The following is a 25,042-nucleotide window of genomic DNA, read 5'->3' on the forward strand; positions in this document are numbered from 1 at the left end:
ATTTTTTGTTGAAAAATATAAACTACCAGAAAATCCTAGCCATACGGGCTAGGCCTAAATAGTTGGAAAAAAGTTTTTTATAGAGTAAAATCTTATTTAATTTCTTTTATTTTCTTTTATTTTTATTATCACCATGTAATTTCCTTAAACAACACGGGATCAAGTCCAAAATTTGGACCTTCTAGTAATATAAAAGGTTGCTATTTAAATTATATAAACCACCAACACAATACTTTCCCCTAGCTTTATAGTTATGTGGCATTTCATGATCTTAAGCTCAAAAAAATTATCTTAAAGAAAAAAAAAAGGTCCAACGAGAGAGAGAGAGAGAGAGAGAGAGAGAGAGAGAGAGAGAGAGACTGCTAGCGTTCCTCCATCAACGGTAAATAAATAACTAATGTTAGGTTAGCTTAACCAGGGACACAGGTCAACTACTATTCTATAAGAGTAAAGGGGCAAAATGGTCATGCAAAGCTCTATAAAATCTTAACATCTCTTAGCACGCTTAATTCTTTAGACATAACCTTCTTCTTGTACTTCCACTTTTTACTGTTCCCTCTATCTCTCCCTCTCTCTCTCTCTCTCTCTGTAATCTTTCAGTGTTTTTAAGATTTCCTTTTGAGTCAACTCAACTCTTTGTGCATTTGGATCTGAGCAAGCAAAGATCCTACCGATACTATATTTTTCACTGTAAGTGATTCAACTATAGATTTCTTAATTTTCTCTTTCTGGGTTCTTTCTCTTGCTGTGTTCTTTTTTTGCTTGATATGTTTGTTGGATTGTTGTTTAATTTGTCATTTTTTCAGCTTTTTTTTCGGTTTTATCTTCATTTTTTCTTGATGGGTTTTTGTTTTTCTGTTTGGTGCTTTTGATTTATTTTATGTAAAAAATTCCAGATTTTACGACATGGGGTTTGGTTGATTCAGGAGAGAACTTGGATTAGCTTGCTCTCTTGTTGAGATTAATTGATAGCGAGGAGAAAAGAGATAGAGTGGTTGAATTTAACTTGCGTCAATATTTATCTGAGTTATGATTTTCTTGGTTGCTTTTGCTTGGTGGGAAGATAGGATGTCGTGATAGATGCCAATTTTAGGATTTTGTTCGTCTGGTATCTTGAACATTGAAAGACTTCAATCATGTTCATGTGCATGCCTCTTTGGTTTTGTAAAGAAAAGCTGGAAGTTCAGTTTCTCCGGCTTGTTTTTGTCATCGTTGTTATCTTTATGGGATCTTAAGTTGGTCGAAAATGGTAGAACAAGAAAGCAGAATATGATGATTAAATCTTGTGTTTCTTGGTGTTGTCGAGGGGAGTTTATGAAGCGCAGTTATTTAGCTGTAGTTTCATGGTGACATCAAATTTGATTGCGAAGGTTTAAATTTGTATAGAATTTTTACGAGTCAGTTCCACATGTTTTTACTTCATATGGTTTTATCATCTCAATGCATTTCTATCGCGATTGTATCATCTACCGTCTAGCTCATTTTTTTCTTTTAATTTTACCCTTTGCAGGAAATCTGGCCATATATAAAGAGTAGATATCTGAGTATTACTCACTATTGAACTGAAGGAAAACAATATGCCTTGGTTGAGTCCACCAGTTGACGTGTTCCGCAAAGTCATGCGCTTGAACTTGTATTGCAGGGTTATTCTGTAAATCACTTTTCTAGTGAACTTGAATTTTTAGACTCTTGCCTTGTCATTCTTCACAAAAATTGTTAATGGGATTGAATCACTTTTTCATTTCTTATTGTGACATTTATAGGATTATCTGACAAGATAACTAGAAAACAATTTAACTTTCCTTAGTGTCTCTTTCTGTCTGATCCTCGTTCTGTTTTTTTCCAATTCAAGTTTTCTGTCTCTGAAACTTCTCTTGCTCCTTTTGCTGTCATTCCAAGTCCAGCACATCTTAGATCTTTGTAACAAGCTTTCCTTTGTCCTGCTTTGTATTATTAGGTAATTGTTTTGTGTTGTAACCTACATCTGGATAGTTTGAGTTTTAAGTGGTCGAAAGAAGTTATGGTGTGCCAAGCAGCAAGTCAAACAAGATTTCGGGCCCTGAAATACGAGAATGGAATTGCTGGAAAACCAACAATTATAGTTAGAGTTATTGCATGCTATCGACCATTACAGGATTGCCAGGTTAGTACAAAACATTCAATGATTCTTTTAATAGCTAACTGTTTGCGTGATGCAATTAATTGGCAGTTCCAGGAAAGTATGCTTGTCAAAGAGTTAACTTCGTATATATTTTGTCTGCAAGAGTCCTTGGATTTATTTTTGCTCAGTGTTTGGTAACGATAATAATTCATTCCTTGTTTCTGTGCTTTTTCCAGGCTGAATACTTCCGTCATTTGCTCAAACCTGTCACGTAGTTTGACTCCACGTTTTTGTTATATTATCAAGCTGCAATTTGTAGTTTTTCCTTTTCTCTTTCTTATTCCTAAAAGAAGCAGAAATTAATTGCACGTTGCAGATCAAAGGATAACTCTCGGTATGTTTGCGATTTCATACAACTGGGTCTGGAGCTAAAAATGGTAACGGATTCTTCTCCAGAGACTAATTTATTTGTCTTTTCTAATTTCACCGGCAGGTAATTCTCTTGGTTGGATGGTTAAGGCTGAAGGTTCTTGGCTTTCTCCACCACATTCTACTCGGAAATTGCCAAATTTCCATTGCATGACCACATCATTGGATCCTGCGCAACTACAATGTTTGCCAGAATGTATGAACCCTGGCACGCGCATGACTTCTGCAAATATGGCAATGCCAGGGCTGGCAGTTTCAAGCATTCCAAATTTCAAGACACAACAAGGCAATGAAGCCTACGGGTTGCCTCAGTGTTTACCCTCTAACTTCCAGAATTTTCTTCTCGCTACAAATCCATATGTCAGAGAAAATTTGTCTGTGTTTTCTTATGGGTTTGGTAGGGAGGGTGTGCGAAATCCAATCCCTGGATGCCAGAGAAGGTTCCTTGTTTTCGATCAGTCTGGTAATGAACAAAGGTTGATCTATAGTTCCTTTGGCCCTCCTGTCCCAAAACCAACTGCAGCTGATGCAAAGCCAATTCCGGGTTATTTTGACCACAACGAATATGCTGCAAAAATGGACCAGACAAAGCTAATGAAGTTGCCTGAAGTATCAGACGAGAATCACTTTACTAGTGAAGAAAGTGAGATGCATGAGGACACTGAAGAAATTAATGCCCTGCTATACTCAGATGATGACTATTATGATGAAAATGGTGGTGGCAGTGATGATGATGGTGATGATAGTGACGACGATGAGGTAAGGAGTACTGGTCACTCTCCCATTCTGATTAAAAGTCACGGGACACAAGAACAGGCAGAGACAATAATAGAGGAGGAAGGTACTAGTTCTGATGGCCCAAACAAACGGCAGAAATTGATCGATGGCGGGTACAAAAAATCATCACTAGCAGACACTGCTAGTTCAGTAAAAGTGGAAAGATTTCATGGATACGACGATGATATGGAATCGAACTATGCTAAACGGCAAAGCCAAGATGGGGAAATGATTTCCATTTTGAGCAGCAAGCAATTTAGAAAGGACAAGATTCGTGCAACGTTGAAAATTCTGGAGAGCATAATCCCTGGTGCAAAGGATAAAGAACCATTGTTGGTCCTTGATGAAGCTATAGATTACTTGAAGTCTTTGAAGCACAAGGCCAAAACTCTAGGAGTGAGCTACCTCTAAGTGTTTTTCCTCCTTCCATGTTATCATGTTAGCTAAAAAGTGAAAGGAAGGAAGGAAGGAAGGATGAAGGAGGTAGAAACTCAAGAATTCTTGGTTTGAATGATTGATGGGTTTGAAATCACTATATTAGCTTTTCTCATGTGGGGACTCCTTTTCCTACTTTTGTTCCCCAACAGCTTGTATATAATGGGCCAATAAAAGGAGAGTAGTGGTGGGATGATATGGCTGTTTTGCTCGCAAAGGTGAAGAAAAATTGCGTTTGTTTGTTGACCATAAATGATTATCTTTTAGCCTTATTGTGGATTAAAGGTTAACAAAAGTCACAAAGGACTTGAACGCATGGGTTGGTTGTAGAGGTGGGCTGTGCTGTAAATGAAGACTTCCTTTTCTTCAGTGTTGAGAACCCCCATGGATTTAGTGCATGCGCGTTAGGTAATTCGGGTCCCACTATCCACCCTTCTCTTTTTCTTTGATTTCATTGCTCTTGTCTCTGTCTCTTTACCCCCACACAAATCATGCCGGCATCAAACTCCTATTAAAAAGTAGTTCAAAGAAAACTCCTGGTGTGAGAGAAAACTCCTATTGTTGGGGTCCGCTCTTTGATCAGATGATCTCAATAAAGGCTTGTTTGTTTTCACTCATTCTACCCTGGCTTGCTCTGGTACCCGCACAGTATCGAGACATGTGACCATAGCTGTGCTGTGAAGTCCCTAAGATGGGTTTGTCAGGTTCATCTGCATTAATACTTAAGAGTGTGGAGGTGTGTTCGTAGTAGTAGTGGAGTGCCAGAGCTGAGTGTGTTTATCTTTGCTGTTGTGGTGTTGTTCCTGTTGTCCTATGTATCTAAGGTTTTTATGTGTCTGTAATGGATAAAGTGAATAAGATTCTGTTGTTGTGTGATCTTGTGAGCTGTGGCTGATGAGTAGTGTGGGGACTGGTGGATCATGAAGTTGATTTCATGGACAAACGTCTATGGCTTTGCACTGCCACTGCAATAATATGCACTTATGATAGCAGCTAAAATTTGTTGAAACGTGACTGGACACCATGTTAAAAGAGAAAAGCTGGCTCACCACTCGCCATACTCTTGCAAGGAATGGAAAGAAGAAATGGGAATTTTTTATGCTTTCTTGTTTTGTCGTTGTTACCTTGCATGATAACCCGTGTAGTACATGAAAGAAAGATTCTTGATCAAAAAGAAAAATCTAAACTGGCATGGATGGTGAATAATTGTATGCAAGTACTAGAATGATAAATCGGAAGGAGCAGTGTCATCACATCATAACCTGTTTCATTACCCTCTTGACCCCCATGCCCTGTAACTCTCTCCCACCTGCTGCAAATTTGTTTTTATTCCTTCAATGATAGAGGAGTGTGCTCAGATGTATGATATTTCCCCCTCCTTTTTCTCTCCTGTTCTTTCCCGATCGCCTCAGCACTTTCTAGACCTCCATTTTGGAGGATTTGTTGGGATAAGGTCAGTCGGATGATCATGGACCACATGCGGGTCTTGAACCAGTGAGTAGTTTTTCTAACTTTCTTCTTCTTTAACTTTATTGATGGAGTGTGTAAACGATTCCCAGTTCCTTGAAACGATGCTAACTCGGATGAAGAAAGCGTCGCGGACCAGGATATTAACAGAAACAATAAATAGCGTCTGTAGAAATCAGTATGCACGCGGACACCTAAGACTATTCACTGCGACGGTTAAATTACACTTCTGTTCTTTGAAGAAAAGATGGGAATGACTGGTAATTTGGTTTTTTTTTTTAATCATCCTTAAAGTTTCTCCATCTATTTCTATTGTTATTTAATTTAATAAATAAATTTAGTGAATATATCAAGCTAAATTTTTCATACAGGTCAAATATCATGTTCTATAATTATCTTCGAACTTTTATAATTTTGTTTTTAGTTATTGTTAACATTTTTTTTGTTTATTTACACAAATGTCTATTAAGTTATTTAATTAAATTTTTGTATAAATTTTTTGATTTATTTAGAATTTTATGTTAAAAAAACTTCTATATCCAAAAAAAAAAAAATGTGAGAATCATAGCCGAACACGGATGAAGTAGCTAGTATAAATATAAACCATGTGAAAGTTTTGGAAGTATTCACTTTGCCTAACCTAGCTCTAATGGAGTTGTGTTGTGAAGGTGGAGGATCAAAATCTCCCACAGGAAGTTGTCCCTTCCACCAAATATATATATATATATATATTTATTTATTTATATCTTCATGGAGAGGAGAGTGTAGCTGTCCAGCCTCAACTCACGTACGCAATTGGTTCATGTCGAGTGCTGCATTAGGATCGAAGAAGAGCAGCACTATCTTTTGAGAGACAAAGGAAGAGAACGCACTCTGGTCTAGCTAGGGCCTCTAGGCACAAGAAGGCTATAACTTCAAGAATGTGACAGAAGTCCACTCTCAACTCCATCTCTGTTGCAAAAGCTTAGCAGCTGAAAACACCTAAACAGGCCAGATGCATGCTAGCAGAAACAATATCAGTCAATTATCCCAGCAATCCATTGAACTTGTAGCCACTTCCTACCTCAAATCATGCATCATGTAGATGCAGATAGTCCTTCACGTAGGGTTTGGTCCTTTGCCTACAGCTAGCTATGCCTAGCGCATGCTCGATGCTGTCTGCATTGTGTGGTTCAGGTTGTAGAAGAGGTGTCAGTGTCAAGCGATCAAAGTCCTTTGTGGGATTAATTTAGGCAAAGGACATTCAATTTCTGTTGCCTTTACAGTGAGTTCGGCCAGCAATCTAAGCATCCAATTAAGGAGGTAGACGTTAGGGCTCGGGAGGAAGTACTTTTACCATTTTTTTTTTATAACCGGATATTCGATTTAATTTACACATATCCCGATTAATTTTATTCCAATTAATTTTTGAGTTCATTAAACACTCTATAATCCCGATTAATTTTATTCCAATTAATTTTTGAGTTCATTAAACACTCTACAAACCTAATTGATAAGTAAAACATTGCGGGGTGACAATTATATACAAAAAAAAAAAATTAAACCCAAATAACAAATCCATTCTTTTGCTAAACCACTACCTCAAGTGATACTTTTACCATAACTTGAACTTAAGGGTGATTTCACCTTTTGTTTTGGGAAACTAATTCCTCTGTTTAGATAACTCAAATTACATCAAAATGATTAAACTTTTAAGTAAAACTTAGTGCTTTATTTCAGATTTATTAATGAGGGCATGCTTAATTACCTCGAGTCGTGATAGAAAATCCTAGAATTAGTGGCGATTAAAACAACAAGAAGCATGTTAGAAATGAAAACAAATAAAAAGGATATTTGACATTTTTGGATTGAAGAATGCATTTGAAAAGAAGACTCAATTTCATAAAAGGAACAAAAAGTAAAAACAAAAATTAAACGAATGAAAATCAAATTTGAAAAATAAAATTAAAAGATAAACTGTAATTTTTTATTGAAGGATCAAATTAAAAATAATTTTAAATTTTAGAAAAGATCCATAATAAAAATTTAACAATAAAAAAAATAATGATGAAATTTAAAATGATAATAAAATGAGAAGTAAACTTTGGAATTTTATAAGAATAGTACAAATTTGGAAGAGAAAAAAAACAGAAGAAGAAAAAAGGTTGTTAGGAATTCACATATAAGTGTCACTTCACCACGGAGAGTACTCCAAGACGCATTGATTGTCACTGTGTAAGAGCGTGTATGACAGTGTGATTGTGGGTGCTTTTCAAATAATTTTTTGTGCCAAAATACATGTCAATGATATTTTTTTATTTTTTTAAAATTATTTTTGACATCAGCACATCAAAACGTACAAACTATATTAAATTTTAACAAAAAAAAATTAAAATTTTTTAAAAACACAGCCGCAGCCGCATTTTCAAATACGTTTTAAGGCTAGGTTTGGCTATAGAAAATGCTGGATGCTCTATCAGAGCATTGCGACCTCCTTTACTCTCTAGCACTTGAAATGCACGCATTATCCTTTTAACCTTGCACGTTAGCTTTAGTTCCCCATATTTTTATTTCATAATCAAATTGGGCACTTAAGCCCTAATTGCTATTTATCAATATAATTTAAATATATTTTGACAAACTGAGTATCAAAACTTTTCCTAGATACTGCGAGACCCTTGTATCTAGGCAATAAGAATAAACTATTAAGTTAGTTCGAAGAAAAAAAATATAATTTAAAGAAAAAAATAACCAAAATTAAAAAAACAAACATAAATATTTGTCTTACCCAAGCAAACTAGTCCCTAATGGGATAAAATTAAAGGTGCTAAAAAGTTTTCAAAGCCTCAAATTCGATCTCCTAACTCTTAATTGCTCTAAATTAATAAATATAAATTTTAATTTGTAAATTGAGCATAAAATGAGCAACAAAATATTTCCTCAACACCTCAAAGATCTTTATTTATAGGGAGATAAAACAACCCAAGAAGTCCAAACCCAGACTATTGCAATGTTAAAGGAAAAAAATTGAGGGATCAAAATATAAATTTTAAAAAAAAAAACCAAACACGGTAGATTACTATTGTAATTTATAAAAAAATAAAAATTATTTTTTTATTTGAAAATATAAATCATTGCAATCGCTATGAATATTTATTTTAACTACTGTAGAATCGTATAAAAATAGGTTTTGATCATAGAGTCTGATTTTTTTATTAGTTTTTTTAATTTAATTTTTAATTAATATCATCTCTTTTATTTTTCTAAACTATCTAGTTTAACTATTTTCTAAAAAAGTAAATTTTTTTAATGGTTTCTATAATTTTATATACCTCCAAGAAATTTTTGTAATCTATTTTTAATTATTTTATTAAATTAGTTTAAAGTAGTTGCATTTTTACTATGAATTTATAAAAATGAAAATTATATGTACTTAATAATCGTAATGAATCTCCAAGATAAATAATGAAAATACATAGAATAAAAGGTGGATATTAGAGGTACAATATTTGCATTTATATCCATCTTTTACTCCTTATTGAAAAAAAATTGCTTTCCCACTTTAGTCTTTAATTAGCTTTCATGATTTTTTTTATTTATCATTTAATATTTTTTTCATTTATTGTATTAACCACATGCATCATCTTTCTATTCCTTGTTTAACATATTATATGATATGAAAAACACACGTCTATAATGTTAATTCCTTCTTCTCTTGCATTCAAAACTATTTTGGAATATAGTGTAGGGCGTAAATATTAACTAATTTTTACTAAAAAAAATATACCTTCTTTTTATTAAATTATTAAATTTATTTGAATATACTAAAATATATAAAAATTTATTTTCAAGATCTTCTATAATTTTATTTTTTTTTATTTCAATTAATTTATGAGTTGTTCAAAAAATATTTTTAATGCCTAAAAAACTTAATTTAATTGTAACAAGGCAACATCAATTGTGGTGGTAGATAGTTATGTATATAATGATACCAATTAACATGGGATTTTTTTTTCATGAAAAGCCATTTGCATAGAACTAAGTTTCCATTAAACTTTCTCCAAAAGATCATTTTCATTTTCCAAATTCTCATCTTAGTAATAGTAATAAGAAAAAACATATGTTCTTGCTCTTTTTACTCATTTTCTTCCCTTGATGCATATATATAAAAAATTCAAACCTAATGAAGTTGTGAAAAGCTTTAAATAACATCTGAACTTTCTATAGTTATATTATGAGCTGGTGACTGACCTGTAAAATAGGTTTTTTATTAGAATAAAAAACTCTTCAATACTTAAATTAGTAAATATAAGATTGTAAAATTTGTGTGTGAAGAAAGAAAGTGTGGCAAGAAGAACAATGTTGTACATAAAATACAAGAATAATAAAGAATAATAAAGTCAAACGAGCTTGAATATACCTTTCTTTTTATTTGGTGACGTGATATTTATAAATACTTGGGGTCACCTAAGCTTACACGTAGTAACGAAAGAGAAATGATGAGAAATATTTGTTTTCCTATAAAGTTGAGTCATTAATTGATTTGGCACGCTTGATATTGATAGATAAATTTGTGTTTGAAAATAAGTCATCATTGAAAAGGATGGTCATGTTAAGAAAGTGATAGTCATTAATGAAAAAGATAGCTAGCTTGAGAGAATATAATTCAAGAGAAGTTGTTTACTGGCTATGAAATGTGGACTAGGTATAGGGGTTTGGTTAAATGCAATTTGTCACAAGTTTCAAAAAAAAAATATATTTTGATCCTTTAACTTAAAAAATCATGAAAATTATACAATTTTAGTTCCTCGAAATTTTTCCAATTCTATTTAGATACAAAAGTTTATTTTTATTATTTTTTGTTATTGATTGAGAGAGGAAAGAGAGAGATCTTTAGATTTCAGCGAAAGAAAGAGAAATATATTGTTAGCACTGATTTAGACTACCAAAATAGAAGATATTTATATCAAATTATTCTATTTGATAAAGAGAGTTAATATTATGTGTTTTTGTAAATTAAATCACCTAGTTTATAATATACTGTTGGCACTCATTTTCTTCCCTCGATGTATATATATAAAAAATTCAAACCTAATGAAGTTGTGAAAAACTTCAAATAACATCTGGACTTTTTATAGTTATATTATGAGCTGGTGACTGACATGTAAAATGAGTTTTTTTATTAGAATAAAGAACTCTTCAATATTTAAATTAGTAAATATAAGATTGAAAAATTTGTATGCCAAAAAAGAAAGTGTAGCAAGAAGAACAATGTTGTACATAAAATATGAGAATAATAAAGTCAAACGAGCTTGAATATATCTTTTTTTTTATTTGGTGACATGTGATATTTACAAATACTTGAGGTCACCTAAGCTTACACGTAGTAAAGAGAGAGAAATGATGAGAAATATTTGTTTTCCTATAAAGTTGAGTCATTAATTAATTTGACACGCTTGATATTGATGAATAAGTTTGTGTTTTAAAGTAAGTCATTATTGAAAAGGATAGTCATGTTAGGAAAGTGATAACCATTAATGAAAAAGGTAGTTAGCTTGAGAGAATATAATTCAAGAGAAGTTGTTTACCAGTGATGAAAGGTAGACTAGGTATGTTCGGTGCAATGCAACTTGTCATGAGTTTCGAAAAAAATACATTTTAGTTCTCCAACTTAAAAAATCATGAAAATTATACAATTTCAGTCCCTCAAAAGTTTTTCAATTCTATTTAGATATAAAAATTTATTTTTGTTATTTTTGGTTCTTGATTGAGAAAGGAAAGAGAGAGAGATTGCTAGATTTCAGTGTAGAGAAAGAAATATATTGTTGGTACTGATTTAAACCACTAAAATAAAAGATATTTATATCAAATTGTTCTATTTGATAATGAGAGTTAATATTATGTGTTTTTGTAAATTAAATCACCTAGTTTATATTATACTTTTTTTAAGGAAAAAAAACTATTGAATCACAATTAACAATTAATAATTATGACTCACAACCTAACAGGGATGGCCTCTAACAGCTTGCCTTCTCAGACAAATGAAAACTGTAGTTTCTTTCCAAAAACTCACCTAGTTACATCACGAGATTCAACCTTGTACTGTCTCATTGCAAGAACAGTGCCTCACTCATTTCCAGGTCTGAAGCCTGTTAGTATAGCAGTCGATCATAGTCAAACCATGTCAAGCTCTCAGCGTTTAGAGAGAATCCGCCAGACCTGGCCCCAGGTTATGGAGAAGGGACAGTCCAAGAAACTGGTGGCCTGGAAACCTGTGTTACTGGCCCTTCAGATTCCAACCTTGCCATCCTTCTCATTTCTGATGTTCTTGGTAAGAGTCCATCAAGATTTTTTTTCCCTTTTCAATTTATTGATTTCCATAATGGCTTGTGCTAGGTTTGGTTTTGAGATTACCTATAATCTAATTGATGTGGGTTTTTAACTGTGCATTTTTTTACTGTTTATTTTCTTATATTTTACAGTAAATGAAACGTGCAAAATTTTGTTTTTTTTTTTCATTTGATTCTCAATTTTTTTTTGATTCTCAAAGAGGAGGGACTAAAATAAAAAACACAACAAACATAGATAATATGTCATAAGTCTAGAAAAAGATGCACTTTGATATTCCAACATAAAAAATCACGAAAATTATATAATTTCAGTCCTTCAATTTTTTTTAATTTTATTTTGGTACAAAAGTTTAATTTTTATTTATTTTTGGTCTTTAGTTGAGATAAGAGAGAGAAATCGATAGATTCTGATGGTAGAAAAAGAAACATGTTATTAGTACTGATTTAGGCTATTAAAATGAACGATATTTATGTCAAATTATTTCATTTGATGAGGGTAGTTCATATTAGGTGTTTTTATACCTTAAAAGTTAATGTAAAAACACATATGAGCTTGATTGGATTTTGGGTTTCAGGTCGAGTTCAATTTTTTAGGTGGTTTTTTTTATGTCCATTGATAGGTTTATCATGATTTCTGAGGTGTTTTGAATTAAAAATAGGTTGAAAAATAGATTTTTGGGTTAAAATAACATAAACCTTAATTTTTCAGCCACCACATTGATCAGGGAAAAAAACGACACGTCATCTATTTTTTTCTCAAAAAAAATTGGGGCGTACAACATGTTGTCCGCCCTAGGTACAATTAAAAAAAGAGCCCAGATATGCGGGCCTGCCCCAATAGACCTGTGCTTAGGCCTTGATGAAATGGGCCAAGTGGGCTGACCTGGCTTGCTATGCCTAGCAACGTCTGACTTTTTTTTTAATTTTTTTTATTTCAATTAATTTTTTTAAAACTTAATTATATTTACATTAATACCCCTTCTTTCTTTAATTTTGTTTAGAGAGCCTTTTTAAAATGACGATGATGATTTTTTTGTTATGCATTTAATTTTTGAAGATATTTTTTATGATTTATCTATGATTGTTTTTTGTATAGATGAACTATATTTTTTAAAATAAAAAATATTTATTTTTAGATAATATTTCCAATATGCGTAGCCTTACATATTATTTCTTTTTTCCTTTTTATTTTAGTCAATCAATTTAATATGTTTGTCTATTTCTATTATCGTTTGATTAAATAAAAAAATGTTTTAATTAACAAAAATTAGCAAACATGATCGGGTAAATATCCCGTCTTGCGAGATTAAATATCTTGATTTACATTTACCTTTTGGGTTTTCATGATTATATGTATGTATAAAACTTTTGTTTTGTACTTATTTTTTTTAATTATAAAAATACATTAAAACACTTGTATATATATATTTTTATATAAAAAATAAAAATATTTTACCTATAGTAGAGCGTGGGTAACAAAATTAGTGGTTTTTTTTGTAATTATAGATATCTAGGCTAATTTATGTATATCTCGACTAATCCTCTATAACATATCTTGAGTTATTTACAAATTAGTGGTTTTCTATTTGATGTACTTGTAGGTTGTGGTTATTTACAAAGTTAGTATTTGATCGGCTTTTTATCATCAAACATCTTTTCCAAGTTATGAAGCTCCAAATTTGAGGTATGGTCCATTAGATTTTCGCAGTTTCATTGTATGATGAACTTAGACGATGGTGTTAGGGTCTGGAAAGCTGATAGAATTCTCTCTTGTGCTAGCTATAGTGAAGCTAGTTAATCTCCATTGGCTCTTGACTTTGTTGTTTAACAGAGAATAATCATCAAACAAAATAATAATGTTGAAAAAGGAAAAGGAGGAAATCCTTGACCATTTTTAAGATTCAATTCAAAATGGGGAAAAGAAAACGATGACATAGCAAGAATACTTGCCCTGATATAGACAGTTCTTAGCTTAATCAATATTAACAATTATCACTGATCTCATCAAAATATTTATGTAATTTCGTTGTTCTTCCTGGAAAGGAAGCTCGCAGCAAAGTCGCAGCTGCTGGATTCTTTGTGGTGGTTACTGATTTTTTATATGGTGATCCAGTTGATCTAAGCAAGCCTGATTTTGATAGCCACGGTGAGTTTCTAGAGCAATGGACATCACCATTTGTGGGATGTCATAGAAGTGAAATCCATGAGTTGGAGAAAAAGACTAAGTGACAGTCTTCTTACATCTGGAGGACAAAGGACATGAAGATGCGAAATTAGTAATTGCTGCTCTAAGAAGTAAAGGCATGAATTCCATTGGTGCTGCAGGTTCTTGCTGGGGAGGTGAGTCATTCTCCCCCATAGCCACGAACTTGCTCAAGTTGGAACAAGCTCAAATCTAAGACAGAGAAGAATTTAACGGTAAGATTCCCACTTTTCAATCTTCCCTTTGTTGCTTCTTAATCGTGACTGTTGTGTCTAGTTTCACCTTCCTTCTCTTGAAAATAGTTCAGGATAATTAGGGAGTGCTAAGTATTTGTGCACTGCAATTGACATGCTATACAGTTTCAGAGGTGAAGATTCCAGTTGCTTTTCTGGGAGCTGAAATTGACCGTGCTTCCCCACCAGAACAATTGAAAGAATATCTGCAAAATCTCAGGTGATGGGTCCTCAGTCCCAAGATTGATGATTGTCCCATAGAGGTTCTATGGTTTAAGGAGATAATGTTTTTTTTGTAACTCTTTTCACCTCATGACTTGGAAAATATGATTTAGCATTTTGGATTAAAGTCTCTTTGATCTTTCTATGTCACGCCGCGACGAAAAAGCTGAAGAGGACTCTCCTGCTTCCCTTGCTGTTGAGGCTCTAAATTTCATGCTCACAACGCATCAAACCTGATTTCTATATTTTGCAATTTGATAGCCATGTCAAAATACTCCCTGGCGTCAGCCATGGATGGACAGTTCGTTACAATGTTGAGGATGAAACAGCTGCCGGGAGTGCTGAAGAACCTCACGGTGACATGATACACTGGTTTACCAGTGAAAGAACCTATAATAGTTATATGGATGTTCATGGATCTCCTCCAAGTTATATGGATGTTCATGGCATGATTATTCCAGTAGTCCTTGAAAATGATCACATGTTGTTGGTTAACTCTAAATAATTATTTCCCCTTCTCATCTTATGAACTCTATTTAGATCATTTTGTGCTTGCAAGGTGGGTTCCTTGTGTACTTCGTCTTCCCTAACACTGTCAATTCCTCTATAAAGATGATGCATTTGTGTTGTTAAACTTGAATTGTTGAATTTAAGTTGATGAATATAATTTTATGCAAGGACAAAAGAACTCTAAATACTCTGCTTTTTTTTTCTTGAAAAACATAAGAGATTAATTGGACCATCACAATGAACAAAAAAGAGGGATAAGTTGCCTTTTTCATAAATAATTTCTATTTTTAACATATGTTACGCATTAAACTCATAATTTTATAATAAAATAGGCTAGCTAAGTTTTTTTCAACTCAAATTAGTTTAGATCTTAAATTAGTCTCGAATCGACTTGATATGTCAATTTAAATTTTAAAATTATAATTGCACTCTTATTTTATCATCATTGTCAAAGATCTTTATATAGTTTTAATTTTCAATTTAAATTATATATTAAATAATATATAAATAAGTGCTATTAAACTCAAATTAGTGATCCATGAATTAAAACCTTGTTTAGGTAGTATTGCATGTCAAACCATGTTAAAACATGACCTAATTAAAATCAAGCTAAGACTTTTTTTTTTTTTCAATACAACATTATTTCATTTTAAAAATAAATTAAAATTATAATGTTTTGCATTAATCCGCCTAACTTTTAACATGAATTTTGAGTTGGGTTATGAATTAAACCGTATTTTATGGTATATAAAAATATTAAAATGATAATATTTTAGATTAACTTGATAGAGAGTAAAGATTATAAATATATGTATACTCGCATAAAATTTTCAAAATAAAAAGTATGATATATATATATATATATATATATATATATATATATATATATTTCATATCATATTTTTTGGTGGAAGAAGCTGTTATATGATTTTAACCAAACTAATCAATTCTTAATTTATTAATTACTTCAACCAGTTTGATTGTATTGTCCAATTAAAATTATTTTGGTATAATAAATCCTCCTTCTGCAACAATTTGTCGTATTTTGCTATATATGCTAAGAAAAAGTTGAGTGGCAAAGATTCCATGCTCGAGGTGCCCCAATTGCAAGACAATGGTGCTCTTTTCCTATAGAGTGGATTAGAACAGTTCATGCAAGTGCTTCATGTTATACAGTAAGAGCACCCAGTTTTGTCTCCTTGACAAGCACTTCAAGCTGCCCCCCCCACCTTGAGTTTTATGTCTCCTCCTATTGACATTTTGCTTGCATGAGGAGGGTCGAGAAATTCTGTCAAGTCTGCTACTGGGTTCCACTTCGGTGACAATATAGTGCAGTCTGAAGCTAAATACATTCATTGAAAAGATTTAAGCAAATTTTCAGTGTTCAAAGAGATGAATTATTGTTCTTTTAAGCACAAACTGATGGCTTTTTACTTGTGTTATTGATTAGTTTATGCGTGTCCTATGAGCTTGTAGCTCAATCAGCATCCATATATACCCCCCTCTCCCTTCAGAGGTCTCTGGCTCGAACCTCTCCTTTGTAACCAAACCAAAATCTTTTGCAGATATTTGAATGCTGTGGCATTTGAACTTCAGATTGTTAAAATATTAAATCTGTGTTGGTTACCTCGTAAGCTATATGGGGCATGGCAGAGAATGGTCAAGAGAACAGTACAGTGTCCTGTAGAATCAGTAGAGATTTCAAATAGGAGGCTAAAAATCAGAGCTGTTTTGTGTAGATTCTTGAAGCAAATATCACAGTGAAATGCAATAAGATTCAGGGAATTTCATTTTCTTTTTAGGATTCTTGAGATGGACTGAGACCCTAATATCCAACCCCCTCCTTCTGCAAAGCATGAGAAAGTACATCAGGCTAAATTCCTTCTTGTCAAGAATTACAGTTTTTATTAACTACTTCGCCCGTGGACTGATAACCCGAGAAGAATATCAGCTTACAGAATTCATTACCAAGATATCCATGTCGGTTACAGAAAGATAGTAGCTACAGTGTTGTTGATCCTGAAAGATAGTAGCCACAGTGTTTTTCATTGATGATGATTTCTTTCTATGGACTTGCATGGATATTTCCATGTTGAAATGAGCGAATATTTCAAACAACTTGCTACGTTTATTGATTTGCTTGCGTTTCAGATGATTAATCGCCTTGATTTTCTGTGGTCAATACCCGTGGAACATGTGGGCTGTGCTGCTGTGAGATTGAGATAGTCCTCTGTCAAAAAGTTGAACTGTTCTTTCTGACCAACAGGCCCAGATACATTGATAGCCAAAAGAAGTACAGCCATCTCCACTATCTGGGGCAGGTTTGAATTTCTCATCCTTTCTTAGAACCTTTACACCTTCTAGTATCTTACCTATAACATCTATTCTACTGTTTAGCTATGATTGGCGGCTTGGTGCCTTTGTACGATACTGAATTCTCTGGCAGTGCATATCATCCATCCTTCTGTTTAGACCATTTGTTCAGTAGATGGTGACTAAACAATTCTGTGGTAACAATTCCATGCTGGTGATGTTGTCACATAGCTAGCGAGTGGTGCCACTTGAAAAGCAATTGCTTCGGTAAATGGTCACACTAGGGCACGTAATCTTGTCTCCCAGTTATTCTGTTAAAGGCACTTTCAAGGTATCACTGCCTTCAGCTTCTTCTGAAAGTAAATGTTGGCATCTGAATTAAGGATAGAAATAGAACAACCTGGATTGCTGGAAAGGATTTTGTATGCTTGAGCTGATTTCTTATTTAACTGATTATTTGTAATGAGTCTCCTGAAGAAATACTAGAGGTTTTATATATTCTTCCTGTCAATTTGCTACTTGATTCTGCACTCTTAATTTCTGAGATTGTCACTCTGCATCTACATAGTTTCAACAATGATTGAAAGTTTTGGTGGGCTATATATCACCTGGGTTTATTCGAGGATTTGTCATAATAGATGGAATAATGGTAATCAGTGCCTACAATGTCCAAGATCAGCAACATATTTGCTCCTGTGTTGAAAATAATGTAACACCATCATTAATCACTGTCACTCTTCCTACATGATTAAGGTACCATGGGACCTACTGCTTTCCGCCCATAAACAATTCTGAATTGGAAGTTGAAGGCAACTCTTCAGGACCATATCTCAGAGATGCCTGCCATTATTTGCCTATGGATATCAATGTCAATAGCACTGTTCACACCTGTTAGGTGAGTGCGGAGAGCGAATGATCTTCCGTATCTAGGTTTGTCTGATACTTGAATTCTGTCATTTGCAGTCTCTTGCCTCGACATTTTACATCAGTTACACCTTTTTCATTGAAATATGATTTAAAGCATGGATTGTCTTTTTGTGTTTGTTTCTTACTGTTTCCAATATAATCTATATCAGCTTGGAGCTGTGGACCCATAGAATCACAATTGTGAATTCTATTATCACCACTCGTTGCCTCTTTCATACTTCAGGATTTCATGTGGAAACATAGGGCCTTTCAATCAAAGACACTAACTAAGAACATGCTTTATAATCAGCAGTTCAAATCCTTTGCAGTTGAACCACAGAACGTTGGAAACCATACCAGTGTGGGTTAAGTTCATGTCCTTTTATCATGGCCATTCTAGGAACCTTGGAGCAACTCCTTCCAATAGAGAATCTTTAGAAGATTCCCTTCTTTTGGATGCTATAAATTTTCCCTGCAAGTACATTCATAGCATGGTCTCTGGCAGATGCCAGTCCAGTACATCAGAGGGCCATGTTTGGTGGTTAGCACTTGGCATCCAAAATCATCTTTTCAGGAAATTTCTAATTATGGAACACAAATTTTAGCAGATGATATCATTCATCTTGTAATTAACAGCATCAAAATCTTGTTCTTTGCTATCTTGCTGGTGAAATGCTTGATTTCTACAGGCACAAATATGATGCATCAAAAAACTATGCTGCCCACTTTTTTTATGGTGATCAAAGGAAATGTCTCATCATGTTCTTTCAGTGTCCATCCAAAAATCATTTTATGTTCTTTCACTTTTATTGTGGTTTTCCCTAAGTTTGATCTCTTTGGAGTTGGGGGAGGTACATAAATGTAGTGACACTACGCAGTTCACCAAGTGTATCGCAATCAGGAGTCTTCCTTCGAAAACTAAGTACACTTTAATGGAGAATTAACAAACTCATTGATGACACAAAAGCAGATTTTGGTAACAAATTGGACTTGTACTAGTTTTCTTAAGGTAATATCTGAAATTGAATAAAAATAGAAAGAACGAAAACCCTGCACTTCCAAAGAAACAAAGAAGTAGAAGGAAAATAAAAGTAAACAATAGGAATACAGAATCAAAATGAACTATATCACCTTTTAGGAAATAGAATTTCTCCACCTTCTAGTTGTGTTACTAGTATGTTCTCCAGGAGCTGTAGCAACCTGAGGATCGATATCATGGTTTTCCAAAGTTGTCATCTTGGTGAATTTGCTTAGTTTCTTCCACCCTGTGGTCCATGCTGACGCCTGTTTCTTATTTGTCAATTTATCAAACCGTCTCTGCAAAATGTCCATGTCATTTTGGAGCTCATGATATTTAGCCTTGACGGTTTCGAGTTCAAACTTGAGTGAGTTAATGTCCTTCTTGGCTGCTGCCCATCCTTCCTGGAATGATTGTGGCGTCCCTTCAAGTAGAGATTTTCGGTTTGATATCATAGGTTGGTACTGAGTTTCACCAGTTTCTTTCAGGGAATTGTTTGCTAATGCATTGCTTATTTTAACCTGTTCAGAAAAGAGTACTTGGACTACAACTCTAAGTGGTAGTCTTTCATTTTGAGCAGCATGCATACAGGCATCAATTGAGAGTTTTTGACAGTCCATCACACGACAGAGGCGCTTCCTTTCATGCTCAGACAGTGTTGGATGAGCCTGTTGAGTAATAATACAGAAATTGCTTAATGTGGGCATTCGTTCAGATAATATTGCAGAAGTATGGAATACTTGAACATCCTCAAAATGATTTCCAGACTACCTACAATATCATTTCTTTCCTTCCAAGCTTTCTTCGAGCAACAACTAGGCTTACATTTCTACTCCTTCCTAATCACATATTAGTTTCTTAATTAGAAACAGCTCACTATTTGCTCCTTCAAGATTATATATACATTTGTTACATTGTTACTCCTTTCACTATCCTGATGAGCTATTTCTGATAATGATGGAAAGAAATGTCTGCCTGTGGTCATGGTTTTACAAGGGGGGCATTATATATGATGATATGTCTTCTTCCTTTTTGACCCGCAGGTATGAATTTTTCAGATTTATAATTTATTTCCAATTATCATATCCTCTATGTCTGCATTTATGCATTGATATGCCTACTTATCAACAGGTGCACAACCTGGTTCTGTGTCTAGAACTCTGGTAAGCACTCTCTATTTCAAGTTATTATACTTTAAATGTTACAGCGTAAGGTTTAGAACTAGTACATAAGGCTCAAATTTGTATGCAGCATCATTCTTGCAGAGTGATAAAAATAAATGCTGAAATAATAAAAAGGGAAAGTATGGAATTACCTTAAGATAGGAATCAATTGCTCTATATAGTCCATCGTCGCAGGTCCTTGCAGAATCAGGCAAAGCTTCTGCCAGCACCTGGAATTTTGTTAGCGAAAGGTTTCTATCTCTGGACACCTCTGTAAGATAACTGTCAACAAGCCTTGCTACTCTGATCTTGGCACTTGGATTGGCACCCCTTTGAGCTCCGTCGTACATATGTTTGTCAGAAAATGATTGCGTGGCAGGACTTGAACTTTCTATCTGCTCTTGAACCAGAAAATGCTCGAGAAGTCTCTGAACCAGATCCACATCATACGAAGTTTCATTTTTATTGTAAGAGGGAATTAGAAGATCTGCCAATGTAGCCTGTTCGAACTGCATTCCTACGCGCTTCTCCAATTCAGTTACCAGAGCAGGTGCCACTTTCAACATGTTTGCCATTCTCAGCAGGCGAAGAAGGAAGCTGCAAGAGACACTATCCTTCTGTGGTGGAATTATGCTGATCAGGCTCTCGACGATCATCCGTTGATCTTTGGTTTCAGCTGTTGGGGTGTCATCTTTAGAAACTGCCACAACCATATGGAGTCCACCTTTCCAACTACTGCCACCACTACTATTGCTGCTATTGCTTGCTTCATCTATAGAACTTCCCCCATCTTTAATCAAACCTGGAAGCCACTTTCCTGTGTAATGCATTATAGCAGCTCCAATCAATTCAAACCTCATCCCCTTTACCTTGATTGCAGTAATGACTCTAACAAAGTGATCAATCCTAAGGATTGAAACATCTTCAAACCACCAATCAGGCGGAACTTGCGAGTTTCTACTAGGACTTGAATCCTTCATCTCATTCCATTTTGGACTAGAAACTTTAGGGGGTTTTCCGGTGTATGCCCACCTTATTCCTTTAGGATTTGCGCAAGCCTTCCAAGCGATGGACTCACTACATCTTCGAACAATCTGAAGATTCTCTGCCCATGGTGAGAGCTTCTCACAACTTTTCAATACCACTATAGAATCTCTCCACGAGGATAGCACCACATAACTGAGAAATGCTTCGGTCTTGAAAGTAAGATTGCCTTCTTCCAAGTCCTCTGTCATTTCAAGGTACTCTGCAGCACATCTTAGGCCAGAGATATTGGCAGCTGTTAGATCAACGGCTATGCCATAGCAGAATTTTGCTGCAAGCTCAAAGGCCTCTGGTCCACCCGGAAGATCATCCAATGCCACCTTGTTGAGGCCCAGGTCACGCGATTCATATATTAGTCTATTCATCTTTCCACTTCTTGAAAGCAATGGATACTTTCACGGAAAAAGAAATAACAAAGGAGGGTTAGTAAACACAATTCTTAAAAACTATCTGTTAGTTGTTGAATTCTGAAATTTAAAAGCTTAAACGGAGTGAAATTCAAGCATCACGGGAGGAGAATAAGTACCTTATGCAAGTGGAAATTTACATCTCCAACCTGAACTAGAAAATCACTTGGAATATCAGTCGCAACATACCTGCATATTAATCACATCCCATCTAAGTTTTCAGAAGTTCAAGTACAAAACAAGCTAAACTATTGGCTGAAGAAGAACCGTTTCAAACTCTTATCCATGCTCAAACTTTGTCATGATACTATAGACATGCCATAGAAAAAGAAAAGCAACCAAGGAAAGGTTGAAGAATTTCACAGTTTATAGAGCATGAAACCTTACTAAAGTTACCATCTTTCACATACATACCACGAGTGATCTCTTAGCTCAAATCCATCATTCTTGACACCATGCTTGCTTGAGGAAAGGATTCCATTTTCATAATCTCTACCAGTAACAGATTCACTCTCAGAGTCCCACATGATGATGCTGGGCCAAGAAAATCCAAGAAAGCCCGAGCAGGGATTTTCTCGGCAAAAGGGCTCTTCTAAATCAGAGTTAAAGCAGAGAAAACGAGTAGGAAAAGCAGGCAAAACAACAAGTGAAGCACAGGGAGTTGATGAACAAGAAAAGGAGAAGAATCCCACATGGGGTGCTTGGGATTATCTTTTATATTACAGGCTGTGAAGTAATGGGCATGGATTTGAGCACTGTTTTTGGATCATTTTGAACGAGTCCTGTCTTGGATTTTCTTGGACACTTTTCTACCTAGCTGTGTGCATAAAAGACAGAGAGATTCAGCTTCTAATCTTTCATATCATGCTTTTTATGATTTATTTTCTCTTTGTGTTTTCTTTTTCAATCATAATTTTCTGCTACTATTTATTACACAATCCCAAAACAGACAATCATTCCTGTGTGGACAAGGGAGAATGAGAAGTTGATTTTTACGTATATTTATGGAGGGGGGACCGTCACTCTTAATGATTTTGGCTCCTTCCCAATCGCCTGTAAACACCTCAACTAAAAGCCTTCACTTCCCCTGTATTCAAAGCATATTTTTCAGCAAAAAGTTGATTAGCAAGTGAATGGTTTCCTCCTAGTTCACGCTAATCACATAATTCATCGTTAATTCCAGTCAATTTAGATCAATTTTCCAAGTCAATGAGACTAGACATATGGGAAAAGTCCTTTTCTTTTAATTGAATTTGATAAAGCCCATTACGTGGGTCTCTCTTGATAGGAGTTGTCGTGCTATTTTTTAAACTATTTGTTTTTGCAGTGATAAAATGCTTTTTTAAAAAAAAAATCCGTGTTTTAAATTAGATTTTTTAGGTATTTTTAGTTTTTTTTAATGTATTGATATCAAAAATAAATTTTAAAAAATTATTTTTATATATTTTCAAATAAAAAAGTATTTAAAAAACATATTGTTTTATTTAAGATAATTTTTAAAATTATATTTTTTACGATTTCATTCTCCTTTGATTTTTTTATTAGATTTGATTATTATTATTTTTACTTTTTTTCAAGTGATTTTTATTTTCAATTTCATCATTCAACATTAAGTTGGTTGAGATTGAGTTTCTTAAACGAACTCGGGCTTAAAATTTCACGAATTGCAAATCTGGAAGATTAACCTAGATTTAAAAGATTCGTTCGAGTTTGCTTAGTTTTTTTAAGGTCATGTATATTCAATTTTATTCTTCAATATTTATTTAATCGAAGAATGATCTTTTTTATTTTTTTTTAGAATTTCTCACCTTTTTTAATGATTTAATATACGAAGAAGAAGGTGAAATCTAAAATTAAAAATACATAAACTAAATCTAAAATGAGAGAGTAAAATCAGTTTATCACAAAAAAACAATCTCATTTCCTGAGTGGACAAGAGAGAATGAAAGGCTAATTTTGAGGCAGCAAGAACTATATATTTGTGGGGGGATGAACAATTACTTTTAATGATTTTGGCTCCTTCCCAATCCCATGAAAATACCTCAAATAGTAAATTTAGATAGATTTGAGTGTCCAGACATGAACATGTACAGGCATACAAAAGGGAGATCAAATTTCAATCTTCTGTGGCATAAATGGTAGGTCCATTATTTCGATGTGTTTTTCTTGCAGTACTGGCAGCAAGAAATAATAAGCTTGTCTCCCATACTGGCTAGCAGGATTAATAACAAGTTTTTTTTTTGTTTTTTGTTTAATTAATATGGGTATTCGTGTTAAATTGTATGTATCTTCATTAATTCTACAGGCTCTCGCATCCTGAAATTAATGAAAAAATATTATTGACATTACCACGTAAAAATTTTCTAAAATTTTTTTTATATTACAGATTTGATCAATTGAGCTATCCTTAGAGTTAATGTCCAGTGTGTTTATATTTTATTATTATTATTGACATTACCACGTAAAAATTAATGAAAAAATATTTAAAAAATAATAATATTATATTTTTTCACACAAAATATAATTTAAAAAACAAGCGAAGACAAAATGACTCCATATATTCTTCCTGTTTGATCCTGGCCCTACCTTCCACTATTTATTTTTCTCCTTTTTCTGTGAGTGTTTGTTTATATGGACCTATGTGTATCTTCTTTTCTATATTCTTTTTTTTTTTCTAGTTTTACAGCAAAAAAAAATTTCATATTGAATTATGCCCACTTAATTTTGCAGTTTGATCGAAAATAGGTTTTTTACATGGAAATTAAGAGATTCAATATGAAGATTTAATTTAGTTTTAAATTTTAATATTAATGGAAAAACAAGAAACACGTTCTTTACTTTAGAGGAAATAAAGTTCTTTAAAGGTATAAAATCATAGCATTAAGATAAAAGAATATATTAACTATAAAAAAAAGGAGGGGATTTTACTGTATCTCTATTTACAAAGCACTATTTATTAAAATAGTATTTTGCTTTGTTTTTTTTTTAATTAATTTTTTTTGTTTATTCTTTTTTTAATATTAGATTTTTTTATTTAGTTATCATACTTTCGTGACACGGATACCAAGTTTAACATGTTAATCTAGTTTAATGGGTTAACCCAGTTGACTCAGTTTTTTTTCTATTTTTAATTAGTTTTTTCTTTCAATTTCATCATTTAATATTGATTTGATTGAGAATTAAACTTCATGATTTGTTTTGTTTACTTTTCTTTAGATTATCTTGATCTCATGACATGAGAATAATACTTAATGGATTAACCCGAGTTAACTCGAGTTGTTTTTTGTATCTTTTATTTAATTGATTTTTTTTTAATTTTATCATTCAATATTTGATCGGTTGAAAATTGAGTTTTATAATCTATTTTGATTTTTTTTTATAAGAATATCTTGGTCTTAAAATCAAAGTAATGAGTTTTGACATTTTAATCCTGGTTAAATCAGGTCGGGTTTTTTTTCTTTCTAAAATATTATATTGGTCTCATT

The 25,042-nt window shown here is 33.4% G+C and overlaps 2 protein-coding genes and 1 long non-coding RNA gene across 5 annotated transcripts; 2 read left to right on the forward strand and 1 right to left on the reverse strand.

The window, feature by feature from the left end:
- Nucleotides 1–502: 502 nt before the first annotated feature.
- Nucleotides 503–4,618, forward strand: LOC133670556 (transcription factor bHLH143-like). Of its 2 annotated transcripts, XM_062091069.1 has the most exons (4): nucleotides 504–690; nucleotides 1,511–2,143; nucleotides 2,338–2,495; nucleotides 2,595–4,618. In XM_062091069.1, the coding sequence occupies exon 4, from the start codon at nucleotides 2,612–2,614 to the stop codon at nucleotides 3,716–3,718; it is 1,107 nt and encodes a 368-aa protein (XP_061947053.1). In that variant the 5' UTR covers nucleotides 504–690; nucleotides 1,511–2,143; nucleotides 2,338–2,495; nucleotides 2,595–2,611; the 3' UTR covers nucleotides 3,719–4,618. The 2 variants fall into 2 exon arrangements, with proteins under 2 accessions (XP_061947054.1, XP_061947053.1); XM_062091070.1 differs by lacking the exon at nucleotides 2,338–2,495 and having other exon boundaries at nucleotides 503–690; nucleotides 2,621–4,618.
- Nucleotides 4,619–13,281: 8,663 nt separating this feature from the next.
- Nucleotides 13,282–14,740, forward strand: LOC133670455 (uncharacterized). The gene is made up of 2 exons (XR_009834090.1): nucleotides 13,282–13,956; nucleotides 14,101–14,740. It is a non-coding gene; the product is annotated as an uncharacterized LOC133670455 (long non-coding RNA).
- Nucleotides 14,741–18,896: 4,156 nt separating this feature from the next.
- LOC133671685 (root phototropism protein 3-like) lies at nucleotides 18,897–22,511 on the reverse strand. Of its 2 annotated transcripts, none has more exons than XM_062092510.1 (4): nucleotides 21,972–22,511; nucleotides 21,677–21,746; nucleotides 20,259–21,542; nucleotides 18,897–19,611 (listed from the first exon to the last, which is right to left on the reverse strand). In XM_062092510.1, exons 1-4 carry the CDS (start codon nucleotides 22,082–22,084, stop codon nucleotides 19,060–19,062), a joined length of 2,019 nt encoding a protein of 672 aa, XP_061948494.1. In that variant the 5' UTR covers nucleotides 22,085–22,511; the 3' UTR covers nucleotides 18,897–19,059. The 2 variants fall into 2 exon arrangements, with proteins under 2 accessions (XP_061948494.1, XP_061948495.1); XM_062092511.1 differs by having other exon boundaries at nucleotides 21,677–21,706; nucleotides 21,972–22,110.
- Between the last annotated feature and the right edge of the window lie 2,531 nt (nucleotides 22,512–25,042).

The sequence above is a fragment of the Populus nigra genome, chromosome 13, assembly GCF_951802175.1.
Source record: "Populus nigra chromosome 13, ddPopNigr1.1, whole genome shotgun sequence".
Lineage (NCBI taxonomy): Eukaryota > Viridiplantae > Streptophyta > Magnoliopsida > Malpighiales > Salicaceae > Populus > Populus nigra.

Excerpts from the sequence above, each read along its gene's own strand:
- LOC133670556 (XM_062091070.1), top strand. The coding sequence starts at position 2,021 with ATGGTGTGCCAAGCAGCAAGTCAAACAAGATTTCGGGCCCTGAAATAC. Across the intron at positions 2,144-2,620 it reads GACCATTACAGGATTGCCAG|GCTGAAGGTTCTTGGCTTTC; the intron begins GTTAGTACAAAA and ends TGGATGGTTAAG.
- LOC133671685 (XM_062092510.1), bottom strand. The coding sequence starts at position 22,084 with ATGTGGGACTCTGAGAGTGAATCTGTTACTGGTAGAGATTATGAAAAT. Across the intron at positions 21,747-21,971 it reads GAGCTAAGAGATCACTCGTG|GTATGTTGCGACTGATATTC; the intron begins GTATGTATGTGA and ends ATTAATATGCAG. Across the intron at positions 21,543-21,676 it reads TAAATTTCCACTTGCATAAG|TATCCATTGCTTTCAAGAAG; the intron begins GTACTTATTCTC and ends TTTCCGTGAAAG.